Here is a 13,345-nt window from a genome sequence, read left to right as displayed (position 1 = left end):
TTCCTGTGGAAGTCAGAGGACAACTTTTGGGGGGTTGGTTCTCTCTTTCCATGTGACTTGTGGGGACTGAACTCAGGTCATCAGGTTTGGTGGCAAATACCCCCTGAGTCATCTCCTTGGCTCAGTTATGTGTTTCTAATCTTCACAACACCGCTGGGGGCAGTTGTATCATTTCTAATCTTTATAACTCGTTTGGGGGCAGTTGTATCCTTGGCTTTCATTAAGTAAATGAACAGTCTGAACTATAGTAATGGCACATGTCTATAATCCCAGCATTTGAGAGGCTAAGGGATCATGAGTTTGATAGGCTATCTAGTGAGACCCATTCTCCAAAACACACACACACACACACACGCACACATACACCATGGAAATGTGGTTCATACCTATGATCCCAGTGCTCAGGAACCTGAGACAGGAGGATTGAGGCAAGTTTGAAACCAGCCTAATTTACGTAGTGACAACTGTCTCAAAAATATAAAAACAATTAGCAGTTGGTAAAGCCTTTGCTAGTCAAGCTTGAGGACCTGAGAGTGAGTCTAGAGCATTCACGTAAAAAGCCAGGTGGGCTTGGTACCTGACTGTAGCCCCAGTGCAGGGAGGCCCACATTCAGTGAAAGGCCTTGGGGCGTGGGGGATGATGATGATGATGATGGTGATGGTGATGGTGATGGTGGTGGTGGTGATGGTGGTGGTGGTGGTGGTGGTGATGATGATGATGACTGATAATGGGGCAGCAGGTAAGAGTACTTAACTCAGATTAAATTCCTAGTACCCAACGGTGGCTCACAACCATCTATAACTCCTGTTCCAAGAGATACACGCTCCCTTCCAGCTTCCAAGGCACAAGGAAGGCATATAGAGCCCAGACACACACACAGACACTGCCATACACACAAGATAAAAATACATAAAAATTTAAAGTAAAGCAATAGCGAATGCACAGCCTATGCAGACTTTAAACAAGCTGCAGATGGCAGGCACTGGCAGGCGATGCAGGAGGAGTGGAGTTTAGTCTGGCTCCAGGGTCCACGTTCTTTTTTTTTTTTAAATAATATTCATATTACATCTCAGTTGTTATCCCATCCCTGTATCCTCCCATTCCTCCCTCCCGCTTTCATCCTATTCCCCTCCCCTATGATTGTGACTGAGGGGGCCTCCTCCCCCTGTATATGATCCTAGGGTATCAAGCCTCTTCTTGGTAACCTGCTATCCTTCCTCTGAGTGCACATATTGTCCCTGGTTGGTGCCATAGCTTGAGCAGAACCCCTGGGCCCAGATCCTCCCATCCTAGTGTTCTTCTTGTAGGTTTCTAGGACCCTCTGGGTTCTTCTGTTTCCCCATCCTCCCATGCTTCTCTCACCTAGAGTCCCAATAGGATGTCCTCCCCTCTGTCCCACTCTCCTGGTAAGTGAAGACTTTCATGGGACATGCCCCTTGGGCTAGTGTCCAGATATAAGTGAGTATGTACCATTTGACTCTTTTTGCTTCTGGGTTAACTCACTCATTATGATCATTTCTAGTTCAATCCATTTGTCCACAAAATTTGGAAATTCCTTTTTTTAAATAGCTGAGTAGTAGTTCATAGTGTAAATGTATCACAGTTTCTTTATCCATTCTTCTACTGAGGGACACTTAGGCTGTTTCCAGGTTCTGGCTATTATGAATAAGGCCGCTATGAACATGGTTGAGCATATGTCCTTGTTGTGTGCTGGAGCATCTTCTGGGTATATTCCAAGGAGTGGAATAGCTGGGTCTTGAGGTAGCCCTACTCCCAGTTTTCTGAGAAAGCGCCAGATGGATTTCCAAAGTGGTTGTACTAGTTTGCATTCCCACCAGCAATGAAGGAGTGTTCCTTTCTCCACATCCTCACCAGCATGTGGTGTCACTTGACTTTTTTATCTTAGCCATTCTGATGGGTGTAAGATGGAATCTCAGAGTCCATTTTGATTTGCATTTCTCTGATGACTAAAGACATTGAGCATTTCTTTAGGTGTTTCTCAGTCATTCAGTATTCCTCTGTTGAGAATTCTCTGTTTAGTTCTGGGCCCCATTTCTCAATTGGGTTACTTGGTTTTGTGGTGTTTAATTTCTTGAGTTCTTTATATATTTTGGATATTAGACCTTTGACAGATGTAGGGTTGGTGAAGATCTTTTCCCAGTCTGTAGACTGTTGCTTTGTTGACAGTGTCTCCTGCCTTACAGAAGCTTCTCAGCCTCATGAAGTCCCATTTGTTAATTATTGACCTTAAGGCCTGGGCTGTTGGTGTTCTGTTCAGGAAGTTGTCTCCTGTGCAAATGAGTTCTAGGCTCTTCCCCACTTTTTCTTCTAACAGATTTAGTGTGTCTGGTTTTATGTTGAGGTTTTTAATCCACTCGGACTTGAGTTTTGTGCATGATGACAAATATGGGTCTAATTGCATTTTTCTACACGTAGACATCCAGTTAGACCAGCACCATTTGTTGAAGATGCTATCCTTTTTCCATTGAATAGATTTGGCTTCTTTGTAAAAAATCAAGTGACCCTATTTGTGTGGATTCATTTCTGGGTCTTCAATTCGATTCCATTGATCAACCAGCCTATTGCTGTGCCAGTACCATGCAGTTTTAATTACTGTTGCTCTATAGTACAGCTTGAGCTCGGGTATGGAGATTCCTCTGGATTGTTTTAGGATTGTTTTAGCTATTTTGGGTTTTTTGTTTTTCTATTTGAAGTTGAGAATTGATCTTTCTATGTCTTTAAAATATTGTGTAGGTATTTTGATAGGGATTGCATTGAATCTGTAAATTGCTTTTGGTAAGATGGCCATTTTTACTATGTTAATTCTCCCAATCCACGAACAAGGGAGATCCTTCCATCTTCTGATGTCATTTTCAATCTCTTTCTTCAGAGATTTAAAGTTTTTTTCAAACAAGTCCATCACTTGCTTGGTTAGAGTTATTCCTAGATATTTTATATTGCTTGTGGATATCGTGAAAGGTGTAGTTTTCCTAATTTCTTCTTCTGCATGGCTGTCATTTGTATATAGGAAGGCTATTGACTTTTTTGAGTTAATTTTGTATCCAGCCAATTTGCTGAAGGTGTTTATCAGCTGTAGGAGTTCTCTGGTGGAATTTTGAGGGTCACTTATGTACACTATCATATCATCTGCAAATAGAGATAATTTGATATCTTCCTTTCCCATTTGGATCCCCTTGATCTCCTTTTGTTATCTTATTGCTCTGGCTAGAACTTCAAGAATTATATTGAAGAGATATGGAGAAAGTGGGCAGCCTTGTCTGGTCCCTGATTTTAGAGGAATTTCCTTGAGTATCTCTCCATTTAATTTGATGTTGGCTATTGGCTTGCTGTATATAGCCTTTATTGTGTTTAGGTATGTGCCTTGTATTCCCTATCTCTCTAAAACTTTAAACATGAAAGGGTGTTGGATTTTGTCAAATGCTTTTTATGCATCTAAGGAGATGCTAGGGTCCACATTCTTAAAAAGTTCTCCTAAGTAGGTCCCTCCATCAGATTGGTCTGTGGGACATTCTAATTAATGATGAATGTGGGAGGGCCCAGCCCATGATGGGTGTGGGAGGGGCCAGCCCATGGTGGGTGTGGGAGGGGCCAGCCCATGGTAGGTGTGGGAGACACAGCCCATGATGGGTGTGGGAGGGCCCAGCCCATGGTGGGTGGTGCTGTCACTGGGCGTGGGGTCCTGAGCTGTATCCAAAAGGAAGCTGATCAAGCGATGGGGAGCAAGGCAGTAAGCAGCATTCATCCATGGCTTCTGCTTCAGTTCCTGCCTCCAGGTCCCTGCCCTTGGCTTCCCTCACTGACGGACTGTGATCTGGACATGTAAGCCAAACAAATAAAACGCGTTCCTCCTTGAGTTGCTTCTGGTCGTGGTGTTTATCACAGCAACAGAGGGTATGCTGAGACAGGCTACACAGGAGGCTAATCTTTGAACTCTTGCCAGGTTCTGGATTTATCACTTCCCGGCTGAAGCCTGCATCTGTCGGTGTGCAGCCATCTCTGGAAGGTTTTCAGCCTTGGAGACACTGAGCATAGAAGGTCAGCAGGGAGGACTGCTTAGAACAGGAGAGCCAGCTGCACTTATTCTTTATCCCCTTCTGTGGTCTGTCACCTAGATGCGATCCAAGCAGAACTACTCTATCAGGACTCTGGGTTGCTCAAAGAATTAGTCAAAGGTGAGCTGGAGAGATGGCTCAGTCAGTGAAGTGTTTTGTCACACAAGTATGGGGCTCTGAGTTCGAGCCCCAAAAGAAGGACGTGGTAACTAATGTTATAATCCCAGTGGTGGAGAGGTGCAGACAAGGGGGTCCCTGGACAGCTACTGTTGCCTAATCGGTGCACCTCAAACCAGTGAGACATACTACCTCAAAAAAAAAAAAAGTGGATAAAATTGCAACACCCAAAGTTGTGTTCTAGCTTCAAGTGGGCATGCATACATGAGCGCGCGTGCGCACGCACACACATGTGTGTGTGTGCACCGAATACTAGCTAAAGGGCATCATGTGTAATTCTTTTCTTTTTTTGGGGGGGGTTGGGTTTTATTTATTTATTTATTTATTTCTGAGACAGGGTTTCTCTGTGTAGCCTTGGCTGTCCTAGACTCACTTTGTAGACCAGTCTGGCCTCAAATTCACAGAGAGCTGCCTTCCTAGTGCTGAGAATACAGGTGTATGCCACCACACCTAGCTATGTGATTATTTCTTACTGACCATATGCTTAATTAAATCCTCCTTCCCCAATTTTATCTCTCAATATCCCAACTCTAGTTGGATCTTTGCATTTTCCTTATGCTGAGAAGGACCTTGGTTTTTTTTTTTTTAAAGTTACGACCTATAGCTGTTGTTTTGTAGCCCAGGCTGGCCTCAAAACCACTACTATGTAGCTGAGGATGTCCTGGATTTCCTAAGGCAGGGTCTTTTTTGTTTGTTTGTTTTGTTTTTTGAGACAGGGTTTCTCTGTGTACCCTTGGCTGTCCTGGACTGGCTTTGTAGACCAGTCTGGCCTCGAACTCACAGAGATCCACCTGCCTTTGCCTCCCCAGTGCTGGGATTAAAGGAGTGTGCCACCACTGCTGGCCTGTGTCTCTAGTCTTTAAAAATAAAATAAGAAAAGAAAAGAAAAGAGGTCTTGCTGTGTGGCCCGAGCTATCTTAACTCTTGATCCATTTGTCTCAGTCTCCCAAGTGATGGGATGTCAGGCGCATGCCACCGGGCCATGCTATTAATTTAAAAAAATTTTAGGGTATTTTTCTTCTCTCTCTTTAATTTTCTTTTTTACTTTTCTCAGCTCCTCCAATACTCGACTGGACCTAATGAATAAATGATCTTCAGAACTAGATCTCTACTAACGGCTGTACATGGAGGTTGTGGCTCTTTAAAAATTGAGAGGCATATGAGAAGAGCATGGGAAAACAGGGCCCAATGCGAAGGGGGAAACAGCTGCGCTGGTACTGAGGAAGCCCGCTAAGTGAGCCTGCGTCCCAGGGCGAGGCAGGAATTGTGTAGAGGAGGAAAGAGGAAGTGGCTGTGCGGCCTGCTGAGCTCTCAGAGGGGATGGGTTTCCTCTTGGGGAGCCGATCTGGCGACTTCCTTCCTTAGACTTCGCTGTGCTGCACGATACGGCAGTGACTAGCGGCGCAGTGCTATTTAAGTCTAAATTAATTAAGCGGAGTTTAAAATTCCAGTTTTCAGTCACGGTTCGACAGCTCCACATGGCTCGGGGCTGTTGTACCTGGCAGCGCAAGGTGCGCACAGCATTTCCATGAGCGGAGAAAACTCCTGTGGCCAGGTGTGGTGACTCACAGCTATAAACCCAGCCCCTCCGCGCTCAGAGGTTGTCGCGGCAGGATTACCGGCCCAGGCATAGTGAGCTCCAGGCTAGCTTGGGTGGGTGTGACAGAGTGAGACCAGTCTTCGGGGGTCGGGGGTGGGGGTGGGGGTGGGCGGAGACTCTTGTACAAGGTGCTAGATGGAGTGAGGGCTAGGTTGTCAAGGGAGAGGACATATGTTCCACCTCCTGCAGGATCCAATCTCTATAGTGCCCCTGTGGGTAATTATCCGTCCTCTGCTGGTCAATCCGTTCTCATGTCAGGTCTGAGTCATTATACTGTGTACACAAATACCCAGGTTCAGGGTCTCCCCATCCCTTAGCCTGGCCTTTCTTCTTGTTCACGTCCCTGCTCCACCCCTCAAGTCCCTGGAAGCCAAGCTGCATTAAAAAATAAAATAAAATAAAACTTTTCCGTCAACTTTGACCTAGTTTCCTGACCACAAAATTAAAGGGGAGGAGCCACTTAACTGTTTGAACAGGTGAGAAATGGGGGAGGAATTCAGGTGAGAGTCTTTACAGCAATAGGGAAAGCTAGATACGAGCACACGTAAACAGACAGAAAGGAGCCAGAACAGCCTGAGCGTACAGTGAATGGCGCTGAGCTCAGACCCCAGCAGTATATAAACTGGGCATGGTGACACACACAGGCCTGAACCCCAGGACCAGCAAGGTGGAGGCAAGGGGATGAGGACGTCAAGGTCACCCTGATTCAAAAGAAGAAGAAGGAGGAGGAGGAGGAAGAGGAGGAGGAAGAGAAGGAGAAAAAGGTCGTCTGGCTTGGGTAAAGATGCTTGCTGTGTGAGCTTGGTGTCCTTTGTTTGGTGGAGCCCCGGAATCGCACAGAAGTGGAAGAGGAGAACCAGTCCCACAGCTGTCCCCAACCTCCACTGTGGCACGCGCCACACCCACATACCTATATAAACGCACCAACGATCATTTTTTTAAATGAGGCAGGAAAGTAAGCAAATGCTCTATAGAGAACGAATGGTAAAGATAATTATTAGAGTAGAAAAGGACTTCTCTTTCTTTTCTTTCTTTTTGGTTTTTTGAGACAGGGTCTTTCTGTGTAGCCTTGGCTGTCCTGGACTCGCTTTGTAGACCAGGCTGGCCTCAAACTCACGTCAATAAGCCTGCCTCTGCCTCCCCGAGTGCTGGGATTACAGGCGTGTGCCGCCATGCCCTGCTTAAGGATTTCTTTTTTTAATTTCGCTTTCTGTTCAATTCAGTGTTCACAGGCTTTTTGTGGATGTGGTTTGTTTAGGGGACACAGTTCTTGGTAAGCAGCCCTAGCAGACCTGTTGGTACTTGTGGCCAAGGCTGCCTTGAATTCTTGGCAGTCTGTGTGCCTCAGCTTCCCCAGTGCTGAGTTTCAGGTGTATGCTCCCACAGCAAGCTTCTCCTCAGTACCTAGCACAGTGCTTCAGGGACTGCAATTGTATGTAGCGAGCTAAAGGGAAGCTCATTAAAATCAGGAAGAACTGTAGGATGTATTCTGCCATCTGCTTCTCCCGGGTGTGACTTCTTCCTGAACAAAACAATTTCAGTCAGCAGAGAAATGATTTACCAGTCATCAATACCCTGTAAGAAAAAGAAAATGTCCAAACGGGTCCCCAAGGAATAAGGCTAAGTAGTCAACAAACACTGAATTCTAGTTGTAAGTTAAGAACTATAGAGAGCCAGTTGGTGGTGGCGCACGCCTCTAATCACAGCACTTAGCGGACAAAGGCAAGCAGATCTCTGTGAGTTCGAGGCCAGCCTGGTCTATAGAGTGAGTCAGCCAGGGCTACACAGAGAAACCCTGTCTTGAAGAAGATTAACAAAACAAAAACCAACTATAACGAAAGAAAACTCTAGCTGCTGCTAAAACATCTAATACCTCGTCACTAAAATCCTAAGACCAGGATAGTTACTCTTTTTAGCATATAAACCAGGATTATATTGGGGTAAACCTCTACAACAAAAACCAAGTTATGAAAGAGAATGTAAGGCATGGTGGTATAGACTTCTAACCCCAGCCAGCGTCCAGGAAACTGGAAGGTTGGGGCTAGCCTGAGCTACAGAGAACCTGTCTCAAACAAAACAAAACCAAGATTCCCACCAAGCATCCTGTTTTGGGGTAGGTGGACTGAGGCCTCTGGCAGGCCTGGCCGTTCCTCATGCTTAGGAGTTACCATGTGCTGAGCACTGCAGCCCATCAGGAGAGCCATAGGCCAACACCAGCCCTGCTTCCCAGCTTCCTGTCTGAGTGAACACCCCCTAATTTCTTCTCACATTACTTTCTCCAAGAGTCCCTTCTCCCTAGATCCTCCTGCCTTTGTGTAAATAAAAGATGCTCATCTGAGCCTAGCATGGTGACGGTGGTGGTCTACGCCTTTAATTCCAGCACTCAGGAGGCAGAGGCAGGAGGCCCAATGTGAGCTCAAGGCCAGCCTGGTCTACAAAGTGAGTCCAGGACAGCCAAGGCTACACAGAGAGACCCTGTCCCCCAAAAACAAAAGCAGTAAGAAAAAGCTGCTCACTTGCATTAAAAAATAATAAAGGAATAAAAAGGAAGCTCCCCCTCTCCCTTCCAAACCCCCTCAAAAAGCTGTTTCCTTAGAATTCTTCAGACTGAGTGTCGAGGAACTGGTGCGATGGCTCAGGGGGTGAGGGTGCTTGCTGCAGAGCCTGAGGACCTGGCTTCAGGGTCTCACATGGTGGGTGGTTCTAAGCTCCGCATTCCCACCTGCATTTACACACATACAACAAAGGAAAACCTGGGCGTGGTACTACTTGCTTTTCCTTTCATCTCCCCAGCTGAGGGGAAAGGCTAGACTGATCAAAGCTCAACATTATCCTTAGCTAACTAACTGAGGAGCCTGAAGGAACTTGTTGATTAACTCCGGATGTGGCTAGTTAGATTCCATCACCAGGGCCCACTGATTCTTTAGTCTGAACGGAAACCAAGCCATCAGGCGGACGATTCCCACATCACTCTTGTCTACAGGGATTGCTCTCTCCAAGGAGTTTTCAGCAGTGTGAAGCTGGCAGCAGCTCTTCCACACCTACTCTCTAGTAACTTCTCTAATGTCATTTTCAGACAAGGAAAAAACATGGGTTTTTGCCATTAAAAAAAAACTTTATTTTTATTTTTTACAAAGAATATCCCCACTTTGGGGTGAAAATATATTTGGATAAGTACAAAATAGTTTTTATCATACAAAAGATACACAAAATACAAAAACAACGAACCCACCATACTTCCCGGCTACGTAGTCTCAGTGCACTGACACAGGACACTGAGCAAAGTGCTATGGCTGAGAGTGACTTTTCAAAGCGCTAGTGGCCACAGTGAAAGCTGTTAGGAGCACTTTCTCCTACCACAGGGCAGGAAATGGGGCAAGGGCAGGGGGCTCCTGTGAAAACCTGCAATTCACATCATCTGGAGGCCTTGATCAGTGTTGGAGCATCTCAATGCATTGTCACCCAGGGCACGACCACCAGCCGCAACCCTCAAAAATAACAACCAAGCTGGGCCTTTAACCTCAGCACTCGGGAGGCAGAGGCAGGTAGATCTCTGAGGCCAGCTTGGTCTGTCTACATAGGGCTCTAGGACAGGCAGGGGTACATATAGACCCCGCCCCCCCACAGCCCCTTTTCTGTATCATTGGGATTCATCCTTAACAGACACAGACTAGCAGAGCTATCTGTAATTAGACTGAAACAAAATTGACAGGAGCTAAATAAAGTGCTAAGAACACCACCTTAGAATCAACTCCAAGGCGTCACACAGAAACAGCAGACTCTCCCATCTGATTAAGTTTCCAACAAGAGAGCACAGTGCAATTGGCTATAAAATAGTTTTTATGGCTATTAGTGGGTGCAGCCACTACTGCTTTAAGTCCAGGCTAAAGTCACTTCGGCTCCGTAATTCACAGGTTTTCTTTTTTTTTCTTTGTAAGGATATTAAAAAAGGGAACACTGATTTAGAAAACAAAAATACTCCTCTTCCAAATTTTTGGCCATGATATTTCTTTTTCTAATACATGAAATTGGCTCTCTGTCACCCATGGCACAGAAGTTCCTGGTTTGCTGTTTTTAACAACCATTAATTCCCTTTGTTAAAAAAAAAAAAGAAAAAAAAAACCCAAAACATTGGAAAGACCATGCCAGATCATTTATACCCTGACACAAAAACTACCATGTCTTCATTTCCAAGATGTGAGGAAGTGGACCAGGTCTGAACTTTTCTAGAACGTTCTTACATCCACCCATCAGACACTCCTGTACCACAGTGCGGGCACTGGCCGAGTCTGTACCACTTGAAGCCAGGGACCTGCCTGCCGATTACCACCCCTGTTGTGGAGTCAGAGGCTGGGGTGGACCCATCCCCCACTGTAGAGACCAAGTGGCGTCCAAGCAGAGAGGCAGAAAGAAATGACAGTACAGATGCGTCTTTTCTCCCACAGGCTCACTGCACGTTGTTGTTGTTGTTAAGGACGCAGGGATCCACCTGTTGGGGGGGGGGGGGCAGAACAAGGAGACTATTTTAGTAAGAAGTAGAAAAACCACACATTTAAGTAATCCTTCCTTCCTAGGACAAAATGTTGCCAGTAAGAGAAGGGCAGTCCTCACCTCAGTGTATGTGGGTGGAGGCATGAACTGGAACTCAGGGGCGTACATGAAGATAGGGCTGTCTTGAGAACCGTCCACGTCATCCAGCAGCGGGGTGGTGGGACTCTCCAGTCGGTGATCTTCAGGGATGATGTCCATGTAGCAAGGAGGAGCTGCAAAGAGAAAACAGGGGATCAGAAGTCCAGCTAAGAAAAACGCCGGACCACCCCAATTTCACAAGCCCGAGCAGGCTAAAAGGAAGAAAAGGTACTGGATGCCGCTTACCTTCTGGGGTGTCTGGGATGTTCAGATCTATCCAGCTCATCTCGGAGCTCGTACGGCTGGCCATGCTGGATGTCCGGCTGCTCAGACCTGACCTGCTGCCAATCACTAGGGGCAGGTCAAGGATGACTTTCTTGGAGCCGGGGACACTGACGTAGATCTAGGAAGGAAGGTGGCGGTTTGTTAGATGCACGTTGTGGAATTTGGAAGGGAAGAACTGTTTCCCTGCAAGAACGAAGCCCGGCACCGCACTCACCAGCAAGGAATATTCAACCCGAAGGATGTTGCAGCCCAGGATCGACGGTCTGATCTTCTGCACACGGAGGCTCTTGCCACGCCAAGATGCGCAAGTCCCGGAGATGATGTGGTTGCCTCTGACGGAGGACAGCTTCTGAGTTAGCACTTTGGTCTGGCCGTTGGCAAGGTAAGTGTGTCGGGCCACAATTGCTGCCTTGGGGACCACGATTCGGGAACACGTGTTCTCAAAGTCAGCATGGATAGAGATGTCGTCACCTGGGATTAAAGAAGATGAGTGGAGAATGAGCATCCATCCTCTGCCTCTACCTCGAGACCCCTGACAACCCACGGCTCTGGGCTACCCTGTCCAGTAATTTTAAGCTCTAGACTTTTACCTTCACAAAATCCCTTCCTGTCAATTCGGGCGGAGACCGACACGCGACCATCGGGAATGAACATGCAGGAAACTTTCTTCTCTTTTTTGGCCGATACTGGTGCCTGTGAAGGAGGACACAAAGAGATATTTTGAGATATTTCGATGCCCCAAGCCATCTAATTTATTATGCCTGACCAAGGAGAATAAAAGCTTAAAATAAACCTCACCATTAAGTCAGGCGTATTGACGTCCACTAGATCCATCACTTCAAAGTTCTTCTTTGCCTCTTGAGTCGGCTGGCTGGGTCGGTCAAGAAAAGCCTTTACCCAGTAGTCTACACAGCCATATTTTCCTTTGAAGGATGTTCCCAAGGGCCTGTGTCAAAACAATAAAAATTTTTTTCTTTAATGCTATCTAAGAATTTTAAGGAATTAATGGAGGGCGAAGGCTTTTTAGCAATCAAGAGCTCAAGGATACCTACCCCTGAGGAAGCTCAAAGCCAAATTTGTACTCGTATTTGTTTCCAGGTCTCAGGATCACCATCTCGTTCTCACCTGCAGAAAAGCAAAGGCATCTGTGAGGAGTGCTAGGGCAGCAGACACGGTTATTTCTACTTCCACTTTCATCTCTTACACTGTGGAATGAAAGATTCCAGGGCATTTTCTCGGACAACAGTTGTAAAGCCCACAGTACTAAAAGGCTCACCCAGCACAGTTGCCCCGTGGATCCAGTATAGACCGAGAATACATTAATCTTTAAGTAGCTAAGGGTGAACAGCACCACAGAAACTAGTCAAATCACCGGGGGGGGTGGGGGGAGTGAAAGGGGGTAGTGAAAGACTTGCATATTAAAACGTAATATATATATATGTGTGTGTGTGTGTGTGTGTGTGTGGACCAACACAGTTCTCACCACTCAAAGCACTTGGTGGAGGTCCGCTGCCTGCCCTTTATAAAGCTCCCCAGTCACCACCCGCCCTGCAAAGCACAGCTAAGTACCTGTGGGCTGGTCTTCAAGGAGAAGCGTGTCTTCATAGCGCAGGTAGTCCAAGGTCTGCTTGCACTGCTGGGACCCCTGCATCCACAGGACCTTGGCCACGCCGCAAGCCAGGACCCTGACGGCTTTGACTCGAGTCACCTCACATACTTCCACTACCACCCGGCCGGCCACCTTCTCCCCGCTCCCGTACACCTTCTCCGGGTCGTTGAAGACCACCTCAAAAGACTTGATCTTCTTGAACATCACCATGACTGAGCCGAGTGGGTTCAAGACAAACGGAACCCGTAGAGAGGGAAAAATAAAAAATAAAAACTCTTTAAGAGCCCCCTACAAGGCAAATTTAAAAACAGTTCACTCTGCAAGGCAGACGGAGCTTGAACGCCCAAATGAAGCAGCTCGCTCAAACAAACTCTTCAACTATCCTCCAAAAGGTGCCTGGAAGTTTCAGGCGGCTGGCTGTGCCAAAGGCGCTCAGGAGAAAGAAAGCTGCAACAGCTGTGCTCGCTCCAGCAGCGGGAGGAACCCTAGTAAAACCCAGTAAGCCGGAGAGTGACAACCGGGAGCCGGAAACGGCTTTATATAGCCGCCCGGCTGCGGCTCCACGCGAGCGCCGGCCCGGAGGCTCGTGCAGCCCTCGTGCACAGCTCCCCCATTGGCTGCCTGGGCCTTGTTTACCAGGCGTCCGACCAATCAGCGGCGCCGCGGGGGCGCGTGGACACGGTGTGCTCCCAGCACGGAGAGCGGTTGCTGTGTGGGTGCGCGGCCGCGCCAGGAGGAGGGGCGGGGCCCGGGGCGGCGGGCGGCTCCCCGGGGATGGACCCCGCGACCCTGAACCCCATCCAGCGACTCCTCCTGGGAGCCGGGTTGTTTGGGTGTGTGTTACGTTCGGGTTTTTTTTTTTTTTCTTTCCCGTTTTCTTTTTTTAGGTGAAAGGAAAATGTGCTTAGGAGGGGATTTCATGCTCGGCCCTAGCCCAGCCAGTTTCATTGCGAGGTGACTGATACTTCCTG

The 13,345-nt window shown here is 47.2% G+C and overlaps 1 protein-coding gene across 1 annotated transcript; it reads right to left on the bottom strand.

The window, feature by feature from the left end:
- Positions 1-9,952: 9,952 nt before the first annotated feature.
- On the bottom strand, positions 9,953-12,900 carry TXNIP (thioredoxin interacting protein). The gene is made up of 8 exons (XM_084769243.1): positions 12,335-12,900; positions 11,818-11,890; positions 11,564-11,711; positions 11,356-11,458; positions 10,980-11,236; positions 10,727-10,883; positions 10,463-10,614; positions 9,953-10,340 (listed from the first exon to the last, which is right to left on the bottom strand). The coding sequence occupies exons 1-8, from the start codon at positions 12,582-12,584 to the stop codon at positions 10,299-10,301; spliced, it is 1,182 nt and encodes a 393-aa protein (XP_084625369.1). The 5' UTR covers positions 12,585-12,900; the 3' UTR covers positions 9,953-10,298.
- Between the last annotated feature and the right edge of the window lie 445 nt (positions 12,901-13,345).

The sequence above is a fragment of the Acomys minous genome, assembly GCF_964271855.1.
Source record: "Acomys minous genome assembly, chromosome: 19".
NCBI lineage: Eukaryota > Metazoa > Chordata > Mammalia > Rodentia > Muridae > Acomys > Acomys minous.
Note: the sequence above shows the minus strand (reverse complement) of the source record. Positions and strands in the feature narration are given on the sequence as shown.